A 14,306-nucleotide genomic window follows, 5' to 3' on the forward strand; every position below is an offset into this window, starting at 1 on the left:
TGTACCTTTTATTAAAAAAGCAATATGTTTTTTTTTGTTTTTTTTTTACATATTTGTTAAAACTATTGGCACACTGTGGCAGGACATGAGACCAAAAACCAATTAGAGCCAGGCGGAAGGTCTTAAGTGTTGTCAATCAAAGCTGCTAAATGTGCTAATGGCGCCATTAGCCTCCGCTAACGGCCGAGGCTAGTTAGCATGGGCATGCCGTCGTTGGTGTTAATGCTAACTAGCCTTAGCATTCACAACAGGCTCTGTTATCAGGAAGAAGAAGCCACAGCTTAGCGGAAAACAAGGAGGGCAAGAGGAAGATATTGAGCTGCTAGTTGTTAGCATGAGGCCACATTATCTACCAAGAGAGTTTTTAAGTGTTATCGTGATAACTGTTCGTGTCTCTGTTACTGACTGTAATGACCTGGACAGCGCCACTGTAAATATTTATGCACACTGACGCTAAAAATAACACCAGACCATTCACGTAGGAGTCATTTAATTTATTGGGTTGTTTTCGACGTAAGATACAACAGCAGGAGTATTACATTCAATAACAATAAAAAGAAAACACATATTAAAAGTTGTGTCATTTCTGTCCTTTAAATGTTTATGACATTAAAAAAATATTCAAAAGATACGTTTTCTTTAATATTCAATTTCTCCCTGAGAACATTTGCTGCATTAAAAAAAAAAAAAAAAAAACAATATATCCATTATACTTAATGCATACTACAGCAAATGAGCAGAAAAAAATACATTATGTGTAACATCTGGTAACTGAGGTAGTCACTTCATTTTATTTAGCAAAAGAAAAAAAAAACAGAATTAAACTGAAGGAGGTTAATATAAATTGAAGTAGTACCGGTTTAAACTACAGAAGTGCAAAACCACAGCAAACAATTTCATCATTAAATCAATTAGTGGTGCTGATGAAACGTTTATCGTCGTAACATCTTCCTTCTTCCTCTACAGTGGTTGATACATTCATGAAAAAGACTTGGTGTGAGTGCCACTTAAACTCCAAGTACAACGTGATGGAGGTCAGATTTTTACATAGTTTACACAAACATTGTTAAAAGGAGCGTTTTTATTCGCCGGAGGGAGCGTGTGAAACAAAAGCTAAACTGAAAAGGTGCTGCTCTGGCGAGCGAGAATGTAATCCATTTTCTTCTTACTCTTTGGCTTGAAGAGGACGTAAAGGAAGACGCAGACCACCATCAGGAAGCAGGACGCTGTCACCACGCCTACAACCAGCCACGTAAACGTAGTGTCTGGAAAAAAACAAAAACAAAAAACAGGACATTAAGATTTTTATTATGATGTGACAATACCGTTGATTCTGATGTTTCCAGTGTGTTTTGTACGGTGCCCCAGACAGGCCACAACGCAACAACAAAAAGCCACAACGCTATGAAAATCGGAAGTTGTGAAAAACTTCCGTTTTAGCAGAACTTCTGTTGTGGATTTTGTTGTTGCGTTGTGTGTTTTTGCATTTTGTTGACGATTGTGGGACACTGTTGGTTTTAGCTATCTGCTTACATTTTTCTGACAAAGGGGAAATATAACTTTAGTAATATGGGGAGTTCACGAGGCCACTCACCTTCTAGGCGAAGCATTGTGACAACTTCCTGTTTCCCGCCTGCGTTCTGAGTGACACACTTCATCTCCATCTTCTTATCTTCTTCAGTTATAGCCGAGATGACGAACCTCACTTCAATCTGACACCTTCCAGAGACCCGGGTTACGCTAAAAACAGCAAGGCAAACACAGATTTAGTGGATATTAGATTTTATTATGTGTCACAGTGTAGTGTCTTTTGACGGCTTTAGATTGTTGCTTATGAGACTGGTCAACACAAAGAAGAAGACAAGGAAGTGACGTTGGGTGGGCCAAAAGCAGACAGAGTACAGGATGTATTTCTAAAGAGACGGTTGGGTTGTTGGGTTGTTGAGTAGTTGTAATTAAACATTGGAACCAAATGTGTGACACAGTCCGAGACAAAACCAATAGGAGCCTTCACATTCTTAACAGGCGGCCATTTTGAGCCATACTGCCGCTTGATCAGAGTTCGCAATACTTCTTCAACAGGACAAAATAAGAAACAGCAAGATGGTAAATTACATTGTCACGTAATGTTAATGTCAAAAACATGTTTAATGATCTTAACTACACACTAGAGAACAAGTTTTTTTTTCATTTAAGATAATGTAGAGTTTTATCTGCTGATTAGCTTGCGCAAGGTAGCTCTAGGTATGTTCACTTTCACCAAAGTACTGGTCATAAAGTCATAAGGTCTTACGGGCAATTATTTGTGAGCACAATCTCTACAAAACATTATTAGTTTGTATTTTTAGGTGTGTTTTATTTTTTATTTTGATTCTTTTTATTATTACATATTAATATTATTTGTTTGGTGGTAATAATCCTTTTCAACCCTCTCTTTATTCACTTTAAACAAGTATTTAGGTTGCACGCCTCGCCTAAACAAATTCTGTTGTGTTGAATCAAGTCAGAGTTGGATTGGTCCACAGCTGATTCAGGATCGGTTCAGAAAAAGAACCATAATTGATGTATTTTTTTAAAATGTACTTTTTTGCGTTTCATTTTCAAGAAGGCACTTTTTGCAGTAATAATTCTTTTGTTCTTCAAATTTTCAGATTGTCTACTGTGTTTGTGGTTTAATAATTTGTAATTAGGTTCATTTCAGCACTTTAATCTTTTCCACGACTTTTTTTAACAACTCATAAAAAAATACCTACTAGGTATTTCTGATATTTTCAAATTAAAATCCAGTTTTCCTTCTTGTTTTCCCCCCTGTTGGGAGTCTACAAAAATAGTTTCTTCTATGGACAGTAATTTTTAAGTCAGATCTTGTTTCTGGGTTTTTTTCACACTTTGGTTTACACATAGCTGTTACCTTCTTCCTCCCTGCAGAGCCCGCCTGTTGAGGTACGATGACTCCACTGATTGGCCGTTTACCAGCCATGTGACCGCAGTGGAGTCTGCCAGTTGGCATTCAGTGACCACCTGACAGAACAGCTCCAGTCCTGAACCTGGTTGGTAAAAATACAAGAACATTGGTCAAGTATTTGGTTAAACATACTTCCAACAAGAGACATGAAGTAACATTACTACGTACCGTGAGAGCTTTCAAAGACGGTTCCATCGATTGGCGAGACGATCACTGGCGGTTTCATGACTGCAGGATAAGAAGAATCATCAGTTAAATCTAATTTATTCTTTTCCCAGAGGACGCTGGATCAGTCAAGGATCACAGAAACCAAACAAAACTCACCGCTGACGGTACTGAGGGTGCTGCTGCTGGGCTGACCCAGACCTGACGGCTTGGTGACAACAGGCATGGAGATAGTGACTGCAGGGTCTGAACCTGCATCCAGAATGAGAAACTCAAATGACAGGTATTCCCCTACCTGGCAACCTTTTTACCCTGATAATGTTCCCTTTTATATAACAGCTTTTTAGTTTTTAGCAAGACAAGTTACTCATTGTCCAGGGACAACGGATGAAAAATAGCCTTTTGGCTACGGTAATTCTGGCGCATTTACAGAAACATTAATGAATGTGCATTGTCCATGCTGAATAAATTAATACATTTGAAATGTTGATGCTGAGTTTAAATACATACTGTTGGACTCTGTTTAGTAAATAAGTGAGTTTTCAAAGGTAATTAGTTGCACTACATAAAAAAAAAAAAAAAAAAAGTAAATGTATTTTAGTTTGGATTTACCTATTACAATTTGTATTATTACTGCTAATTTTTATGTTTTGTAAGGGCTTCCTTGAAAATGAGATAATACATATCAAGAGGTTATCCCTGAAACAAAGTAATTAATAAATAGATAATAGTTTTTTCCTGAAACGTTGGAGTCATTGTAATGCGTCTGTTTAGTCAGCAGAGGGCAGTGCACACTTATTCTTTAATTATAGATCAACGCCAAGAGATTGTAGCCAGTGGCGGAAGTGAGAGTTTTAAAGTTGTTTTTTAAACACCCCATCCGTCATTTGACAGGTTATAATTAACAAAACGTTCTCACTGCACAGAAAAAGCTAAATGTTCAGCTTGATGACTACAGAATGGAAATAAAATATTTTTTTTCTTTAATGAAAAACCCCAAAAAAACTCTAGTGCAACCTCTGCTCCAAACTATGAACATTGTCGCCCCCTCCCCCTTCTTCAGTTGTTGTTGTTGTTGTGGAGGATCAGTAAATAACTTATTGTTGTTTTACCATCATCATCTAGTATGAGGAATGGTTTAGCCTTTGAGTTGCACCGCAGTGCAGCGCAGCGCAGGAGAAACATCCAGCAGATCAGTATCAGCTTGTTTTTATGAGTATTACCATAATGGAGGCTGGTATCACACCTGATATAAATCTATTTATATATGTCATCACATGGACTTATATAAAGTTTTATACATTTTCTTTATATATTTATTATTGTTTTTCTTCTTTAGATAGTAGGTTGGCTTAGAATGATTTAAAATAATGCATAGGAATGACCTGGTGCTGTTACATGTCAATCATCAAGGGGGGCAACTGGCTCCGCCTCTGATTGTAGCGTTCTTTAATAGCTGAATATGAATGGTTGAGAGTGAGATTCCTTTTTTTTAAACCCTCATATTTACTGTTATGCAAGTGAAGTATATTTGTAACATGGACGAATCCATTGAGATCATTCATAAACAAAATCTGACGGGACCAACCTTCCACGTGGAGCAGGTAGGCTCTGCTGACTTTGTACTGCAGGTTGTTGATGAGCACCGTCAGCCGGCAGGTGTAGACTCCAGCGTGGGATTGTTTTACAGCAGGGATCGTCAGGGTAGCTCTGCCCGGCTGAAGGGGAGCGGAGTTAAAGTCCTGTCAGAAAAGAAAAACCAAGATGTTGTTACTTTTAGTTCAGGCTTTAATCTAAAAGACACATAATAGTTGAAGGGCTCATTCCCTCACCTTGTGCCACTCTATTGGTCTGCCTGTCTTGTTGAAGCGATCCAGAGCCGGACAGTGAAACTCCACGTTCTCACCAACCTTGGCCGACCACGGATAGGAGAGAGCCTTTATGTCTGCAGAATAGGACTCATACACGTGCAGCGTGATGCTCCCAGTGACACAGAACGTTTCATTCCTGCACAGAGGTGCATGGAAAGGAGTCAGATGGAGTGAAGACGCCGCTGTGGGCGATCACAGCACATTTTTGAAGTTTTGAAGGTTTATGTTTCTCTAAAAGAAATTGGTCTGCAATTGGTAAGAGGTGTGTTTTCATTATGATTAAGAATAAAAACACTGGGGATTTTCAACACCAATCTTCTGAGCATTACAATATAATAATAATAATAATAATAATAATAATAATAATAATAATAATAATAATAATAAAAAAGGCACTGCCAGTTTTTATAGCTACTAAATCTGATGCAAAACAAAACTACGACAGAAAAAAATTATATATGATAGGAAATGCATATTTTTGCATAAATTAATCATTTTAGAAGCTTTTAATTTCTTAAGCCTTTTAGGTACTAATAGTCAATATGTAAAAATAAAATAAATCAAAGCTAAAAGTCCACCTGTTCAGTTACTTTCAAATCACATAAATGAAACCCTGACCAACTTTTCTGATGCGTATCGACAGTTTTGATGATTTCATTTGTCAAAATGTAACGCTTGCCTCTGGTTTCTCAATTGTCCTTTAAGAATTTGTGTTTTTATGACGTAGGGCACTTTGAATTCCCTCATTGCTGAAATGCAGTGTGCAAATAAAGTTGATTGATTGATTGGAAACTAGAGGTGTGCCGATCGATCGGTCACAGATCATAATCGGCTGATTTTCGTGAAAAAGTCGGTGATCGGTGATCATTGGCTCTTGTTGCTGATGCCGATCACCTGCATCTCATTTCTCAGCCTGCCTGTGCAGCTGGTCTCCTCTTTCCTTCACACTGCACAAACGCGCAGCAACAAATCCTAAGCGATGTGGAACTATAACGCACTGAGTGAATGGGGAGGTTTGCTTGTTGCAACGGAAAATTGAAGCACATCAAAATGCATCAACACAACGAAGCTAATATGGCATAAAAACAATGCCATACTTGACAGAGTTTGGCTACATCGAGGCTCACTGCAGTAAAAAAGACATGGAGGATCAGATAGCAGGTAAAGCAGCGCACAGCTACAAACACTCACCCGGATTAGCATGACGGTCAGAAAGCTAAACAAATAACCCGAAAAATTATTTAAGTCTTCGAGCTGCGATGTAAGACGCTGGTTCTGCTCTCGCTGTTGAACCGCTGCTACGCGCTACAGACGGGTCGCCGCTTCTGCTCCACCTGGTAGTGACTCTCACACCGAGCCTCTGCTTAAAACTGCAGCATCTAACTTAAAAAATACATTTTACATACGTATTAAAACTTTCGCTGTCCTAACATGAGACAGATAATCTCTAAAAAAATAATCGATCTCCTCCATGTTCTGCATAATTACTCCGCTCAGTCAGAAACAGCCACTCAGAGCTAGCAGTAATCAGCTAGCCGCCATGCTATCAGGAAGTTTTCATGCAGTAACTGGATTGTTTATTGTAATGGATCCTGTATTTGCCTTTGAATGTTAAGTTTTATACTTGAATTTCTTTGGCAATGTTGAGAGGTTTTATTTTGACTCTTTGCATTATTTAGCCTCTTCAGAGCCTTCATATGTTATCAGTCTGTTAAAGATAGTATTATCAATAGCAGTACAATTTGCACAATGCCTGTTTTGTTTAGTTTTCTTCTTGGAAAAAGTTATTAAAAACAAATTTTTGTCTAAATTAAGGTGAATTCATGGTTCCTTTTTCCACATAATGTAACCGGTAGTGTTTATGATAAAAAAATAATAATAATAATTATGTGATCGGTATCGGTGATCGGTATCGGTGATCGGCCCTCATGGGTGATCGGTATCGGCAGGAAAAAACCTGATTGGCACATCTCTATTGGAAACTTTTCCTTTTAAAAGAGTAGAGTACCTGTAAGTGCAGGTGTATTTCCCAGAATCCGAAAGCTGAGCCGGGAGGAGCCACAGCTCTCCGCTGTGCTGCTGGACCCGGCCCTTGTCCTCGTACACCGTTTGCTCCGTTCCGTTGCTCCTGCCGATGACATATTGGGCAGGAGGCGGGGCGATGTCACGGAGTTCGAGGGTCCGCATGAAAATCGGGAAGTGGAGGATCACGGCCTCGCCCTCCACTCGGAAAATATCCACCTCTGGAGTCGCCCGGTAACAGCCGTCTGCGTGGGACACAAAAACGGAAACTAAACCCAAATCCTTTTCCATATGACTAATTGAGTCATTCGCAGGCCTGTCACAATACACAATAAATCAATTAATTGCATGATAACTTAAAACAAGCACAATAATCTCCATTTTCGTGATTTATCATTTTTCTCTGGTCTCTCTCTCTTTCCACCAGTCTGGTGCTTTGGTCTCAACTTGCCCTTTTTATGAAGAACAATTTGTTTTAAAAAGACTTCATTATTCACTTGCCATTACCATTATATTATTCAAAAATGCCCTCAATGCAACAATATCATTGGTTATCGCAATACCTGCTGGGACAATTTATCATCCAGAAGAATTTGTTATCGTGACAGGCCTAGTTATTCAAGTTTTTAGCAGATCTGTTAGTTTAATTTCCCATTTTCATGCAGGACAGGTCAGGACACCTAATGGGACACATGTGGCCTATTCTTACCTATTCTAGGGTCAAAGCAAAATAAATCAAATTGAATATTTACAACAAGGTAGTTTTTATTGTACAGTAAAAAAAACAACAACTCACTTTCCACTGGCAGAGAAGGAAGCCAACGTTTCCCATGAACACCTGCAGCAACGATCATGGCACACATCAACGTAAAGTAGACCATGGTGGCAGTCTGCAGGAAAAACAAAGATCTGAACTGTGAGATCCACAAGGCGAGGCGCGCTCCTGTTTGGGTCCGAGGATTTGGATTTGGTCAGACGTCGTGGAAAACGCAAAGGCGAAGTCTGTAACATAAAGCTAAAGCACGAGACACGACAAATAAAAATCAGGGTTCAGAGCTCCAGATGCTGACCATAACTCGGTGTTCTCTCCTTTCTGACAGATGGATTCATTTCTACTCTTTTATGGGCCGTAAACTTGTGATGTCACAGGATTATTACCATTGTACCGCTGGTCCTCCCACACTTAATTTAATCACAGGACTTTACTAATACCACCACATGATTAGTCATGTCAGTGTGTTCAGAGGCACTGTGTCAAATGTCGGCGAAATTTAGGAGAAATGACAGAACCCCCCAACCCCCACAAAAAAACAAAACACATTTATAAGAAAAACAAGTTTTCCTGATTTTATTTCAAAATTGATCTAGATAATTTAGCACATTTTTTATTGTTGTTTTTTAAACTTGTAATCTGAAGATATTGATCTTGATGGAAGTCCATACGTTTAAATTCATAAATATACGCCTACTTTTGTGATGTAATTTGTTTTAAAAAATAATTCCAATTTGTTTAGACAGGGGGAGGATTTAGATGGACTTTTTAAAATATCAGAAGCTAAAGAATCACATGAGGGAAAAAAAAGCAAAATATGCTGAAATATGTACTTTAAAATACACGGATAGTTTCAGACATAAGAGAAATATGTATAAATACGTACCACACTGCCTCATATATTTCTATTATATAAATATAAATATTTACTACAAAATGCACAGATTAGTATCAAGTGAAATTGCCGTGGTTTTGTGCCGTCTGTGATTTTGTCAGTCACACCCCCAGTGAGCCATGTTTCCAGTTTGTGAAAATCACTGCATATTTTCATGTTCACCATCTTTCAAATAATTTTTTCCCATCTGAAATGTGTTTACAGAGACGCTCATAACGAAAGACGAGCTCAGAGGCCTGCACAGAAAGCAGCTGAAACACTAGTCCTTAAAACTGACAACGTTTAAAGCTGAGCACTTGGATTATGCAACAGGAAAACGGTGATAAAAACATCAGATAGCACCAGAGAATATCCTTCTCTTATACTTTGATGCATCACTGAAAACATGGTAAAGTTGTGTGTGTGTGTGTGTGTGTTTCAGGTGAATACCGCTTTTCAAATCTAGCTAACTGCTGGACATCCAGGCTGAGCTGCAGACAGTCTTCACCAAGCATCATTTGCCGATTTTCACTTCTGTTTTCCTGCTGGTTGTTACAGCGAGCGGCCGAGAGCGGTCATCACTTTCTCACCAAAATCCCATATGTCACACTGAGGGAAATGATGCGCTTTTTCCTCGATCAGCTCCTGGTTTCTCTGTGTCGTCACGGCGCAGTCCATTCATAGAATGCTGCGGGAGTGTCGTCACCGTGTCGACCCATTCACAGCGGCTGGAGGAGTGGCGATGTTGTAACTGACTCATTGACTCATGTGACATTAAATGGAAACTTTGCTGACTGATAGTATCGCTACAAGATAGTGGGCATGACACTGACACTGCATCGGCTTAGTTTAAATTTAATTTCATTGTTTTCTCATTAAAATACACCCAGAATATCTTTTAGGTGATGAGTATCAGTTCATGAATTAAGCAAATTATTATTATTATTATTGGATATTTTCAGATGTTTTTGAATGCAAATAAATGTTTTGATTTAAATACATTATTCAGCAAATAAGTTCATAAATCACTGAAATGTACAGACCTGGTTATATTATTATAATAATATTGGTTTAAGGTTCAAGGATAAATAATTGAAGTATGTAAATCATTTACATGTGTTGTTATGATTTAATATATTTGACATTTGGTTCTGGATAAATCAGTTTTAATTTTTTCTATTTAAAGGTTATTTACTGACAAAGTAATATATATATATATATATATCCAACCCTCCATTTTCTTTGCACCCTTGTAACGTGCCTGGAGAGGCACCAGGCACGTTAGCTGGTGCCTCTCCAGCTAACGTTCCGGGTGAGAGGCGGGGTCACCCTGGACAAGTCGCCAGTCTGTCGCAGGGCAACACAGAGACAGACAGGACACACAACCTTCCACTCTCACCTAGGGAGAATTTAGAGAGGCCAATTTAACCTGACAGTCATGTTTTTGGACTGTGGGAGGAAACCGGAGAACCCGGAGAAAACCCAGCATGCACAGGGAGAACATGCAAACTTCATGCAGAAAGACCGGGGCCGGGAATCGAACCCAGAACCTTCTTGCTGCAAGGCAACAGCTCTACCAACTGATCCACTACGCGCAAATGTGTATATTATATATATATATATATATATATATATATATATATATATATATATATAAAATATTTCTGAAATAAACATTTGCAAACTAAAGAAGAAAAAAAAACATTATTTTTAAAAGTCAGACTAAACATGGATTAAAAAAAATAAAGAAAATACTTGAGTGTAACAATTGAACACCAGTTAATATACATCAGCTGGTGGGATATAAAATAAATTTGTGCACATAATGTATTAAAAGAATTTCAATAAATGTTATTTTAAACCAAGAATGTCTTCCTGGAGCTGGTTCCAAGAGCAAAAGAGCCACTACACACACACACTAACTATGACATGATTAAGCAAAGATGAAAAGAGTACTCACAGTCTGCTGGTGGTTCTGGACTCGTCCTGGTTCTGACAGAGCGGTGTGCTGCCGGCATGGACCTCAGGGCGAAGTGATTGCTGTCCTTTGGCCTCATGGGGAACCTGAGCTCTGCTTTTTAAGGTTCCCACCCCTCATGAGATGGAAATTTCTCAGGTTTCCCAATGTAACGCAGTGTACTGCACACTTATGTGCTGACTCCTCCACACACACACGCACACACACACGTATACACACTGTTTACAGCCAATATATTGTGTGAGAAGACCTTTAGGTCTCCTTCATGTTAGTACATAAGTAAGCATATTTGGTTCAGTCTTCAAACTGTTTGCCGCCGTTTGCTCCATGGCAGGAACTTCCTCATGACGTTGGCGGCGGACATCTTTATTTGTTTTAGAGCAAAAACACACATACATGTACACACCTGCATGTATGAGGGGTATTCCCCTGAGAGCGGAGAGGGGGAGTTACAAAACTAAATAAAACACTGTTACATACAAGTTTGTTTTTGTTTTTTTTACCCGTTTCTGTCAAGTTTACCCTTTGCAATTTTTAATACAATTTTCTTCCAAAATCAGACCAAAGGAGAAAAATGTATTTTGTTAAATGCTTGGCATGTATTATTATTATTGTTAATAATAATAATAAAAACTGAATTTAATGTGCTCTGAATGGACATTTATGTCTATTTGACTGCTCAGTCAAACCCTGTGTTCATTTTCTGAACTAAATTGATCTTTATTCCCTTTCATGCATTTAAAAACAAACATAACAAAGCTGATTCTTTTTTTTACAGCTCGGAAAGGCAAAAAAATAATAATAATTAGATCTGTGGACTGACAGAAAAAAATGGTTTCAGCACATCCTATTATTTTTAGTGGGCTAAAAGTTTAAAAACTAACAAGAAATTGACTCCTGACCAGAACGGATCAGTGAAATGCTTGATACAAATCGATTGGAATGTGAAAATCTTTTCTTTTTAAAGATTTTATAGCAGCTTGACAGGAACACAAACCGAGACTGGGGTGAGATGTACCAAATTGCTCAGTGTTGGAAATCTAACTCTGAAAAGCTGTGAAACACTGTCTGCTGTCTTTCACACAGTGTGACATCACCTCTGGTCATAACATAAAAAAATCAAGGGTGAACTGTGGGAAAAAGACTGCTTAGCATGCCTGCATGAATTGAACAGGAAATACAACAATAAATATGCGCTTTTCCACTCAGTTATAAAGTTAGACACAGTTTGAACTAATTAAAAACAAAAGGTTTTCCAGGAGAAAGAAACACTAATTATGATATGCCTCACTTCGACATTTTAGTAGTGGATATAAAGGATTTTCAGGGATGCAGAGTGAGAGTGCTGCAACTTTGAGCGGATTTTCAGAAATAATTGATCATTTAATGTCACTTTTGGATCATCCATCCATCCATTTTCTTGCACCCTTTTTCCCTCAGTGGGGTCGGGAGGGGTGCTGGTGCCCATCTCCAGCCAACGTTTCGGGTGAGAGGCGGGGTACACCCTGGACAGGTCGCCAGTCTGTCGCAGGGCAACACAGAGACACACAACCATGCACACACACACTCACACCTAGGGGCAATTTGGAGAGGCCAATTAACCTGACAGTCATGTTTTTGGACTGTGGGAGGAAACCGGAGTACCCGGAGAAAACCCACGCACGCACAGGGAGAACATGCAAACTCCATGCAGAAAGACCCCAGGCCGGGAATTGAACCCAGAACCTTCTTGCTGCAAGGCAGCAGCTCTACCAACTGCACCACTGTGCAGCCCCACTTTTGGATCAATAAAGTATTTTTGAATTGTTTGTAACATAAAAATATTGTGGTAAAGATCATTTTATTTTATTTCTTCCACATTGTTGACATTTTTGCATTACTTATAGATCTTAAGGAAAAATCCTAGCTGGTTTTTAGCCGACGTCAAAAGTTTTACAAAACAGGCTACTGGAAATCGGCCGCCACATTTCAGACGAGCGCACCTCCAACACTTACCTTTGAGCTTTTACTTCATGAGGCCAATCATACGTCATGAAGTCTTCAAACAGCCCTGATGACTCGGCATTTTGCTTTAGTGCTCCCAGCTGAGTCATTTCAAGCAGGAATCTGAGGATTTGTTAGGGTAAACCTGAACAATTGGCACAGCTCACAGGCGACTCCGGCAGCCCCCGCACTCAAAGTATGAATCCCCAGGATTCATACTTTGTGACTAACGCACAACAAATCAGCCAGGCTGTCATAAACTTTGACACTCCCCGTTTGTTATGTTTTTTTTTCCCTCTCTCTCTCTGCGTGCAATGTTACACCTACACGAGGACAGGTATCTATCAGCCAGTCAGTCGCAGACACTAAAAGCTTTGCAGTATGAAGTTTTCGGACATTTTGAACCGTCTTTCGTTGTGCAATGCTCACTGGATGTTGGGAGTGTTGTCAGTTTGTTGTTAAGCTTTCCATGCCAACAGACTTTTTTTTTATTTCAAACTGGGGTGATGATAGAAAGGAAATCTAATCCCAAATAAAGGCTTGCTCACAATTTTTGTATACAAACCGGTATACAAACGTCCATTAAACAGCATGAATCACTGCTCTGTCATCTCTCTGCAGAGCAAAAACGGTTTCCACCAAAATGCTCTGTGGTGTGCTTGTCTCTTGGAGTTGCATAGGAAGTCCTGACTGGACATTCTCCAGTGTGGACATTCTCATGTTTGACACTTTGGTGATGCAAGCTGTGGGCTGCCATTATTGCTGTTTGAACAACTCTGCCTCGGCGTAGGCCTGCATCTAAAGCAAGTTACGTCTGTAGCTTCAATCTGATCTCATCTTAACGCTTTCTACAGGATATCTGAATGTGAACATCTTAACTCGAAACATTTTTTTTTTTAAAAAGGTTCTGGAAAGAATCTGATAGCAACAACACTGTGATCTATACTGAAGATTTTAACTAAATCATGTACCAGCAGAATATTTTACAATAAGGTATATTTTTTAACAATTTGTTAGATAGGACAATGACGCAATTTTGTTATTGGTCTGCTGAGCCAGACTTCATGACACCAAAACCTCCAGCTGGACTTATTCAGGGCCTAAAGTATGATAACATCTACTTTTTCTTTTTTATGTCATAAATGATAAAACATGTATGAAATATAACATGTATATTTTGCTATATTTGGTTAGTTAGAAAAGGACCAGAGCCAGAACTCTGTACACAGACCTTAGCTTTAGCAGACAGCATGAAAGCTAGCTCGCTTCGTAATATTGTTTTTCTTTTTTTGTTACTATGACCATCTATCTGCCATGGAGAATAACGCTTTAGGAAATGTTGGCAGCCAGCTGGAAAACTGTACCACACAGTAAGTTTATTTACAATCTAGAAAATACACAGAGACTAATGTTACAGTTAGCCATGCTAGCTATGCTAACTGCTAAGAAAAAACTGACTTAACCACTTACGTGACACTGGTTTCAATTCATTCACTAATTGAAATGAAACAATAGACTTACAAAGTTTTGTTGTTTAGTGGGACGTTTCTCAGTCTCTCAAGGTTATTTTTTTTCCATTGAAATATTAGTAACTCACTGATAGCCTTATTAGTAATCTGTGTAAAGTATTTAGCAGATCTGGTTTCTGCTTAAGCACCAGGTTTTTCTCAGTGTTT

General features: G+C 38.8%; 1 protein-coding gene across 2 annotated transcripts; it reads right to left on the reverse strand.

Moving 5' to 3' along the window:
- Window positions 1-479: 479 nt before the first annotated feature.
- Window positions 480-12,357, reverse strand: LOC103478386 (interleukin-1 receptor type 2). Of its 2 annotated transcripts, none has more exons than XM_008432208.3 (10): window positions 10,630-12,357; window positions 7,820-7,913; window positions 7,010-7,268; window positions 4,963-5,137; window positions 4,719-4,872; window positions 3,290-3,382; window positions 3,134-3,193; window positions 2,912-3,047; window positions 1,595-1,740; window positions 480-1,265 (listed from the first exon to the last, which is right to left on the reverse strand). In XM_008432208.3, the coding sequence occupies exons 2-10, from the start codon at window positions 7,902-7,904 to the stop codon at window positions 1,114-1,116; spliced, it is 1,260 nt and encodes a 419-aa protein (XP_008430430.1). In that variant the 5' UTR covers window positions 7,905-7,913; window positions 10,630-12,357; the 3' UTR covers window positions 480-1,113. The 2 variants fall into 2 exon arrangements, with proteins under 2 accessions (XP_008430430.1, XP_008430438.1); XM_008432216.3 differs by lacking the exon at window positions 10,630-12,357 and adding an exon at window positions 9,120-9,701.
- Window positions 12,358-14,306: the final 1,949 nt, after the last annotated feature.

The sequence above is a fragment of the Poecilia reticulata genome, chromosome 2 (assembly GCF_904066995.2).
Source record: "Poecilia reticulata chromosome 2, P_reticulata-male-v2, whole genome shotgun sequence".
Taxonomy (NCBI): domain Eukaryota; kingdom Metazoa; phylum Chordata; class Actinopteri; order Cyprinodontiformes; family Poeciliidae; genus Poecilia; species Poecilia reticulata.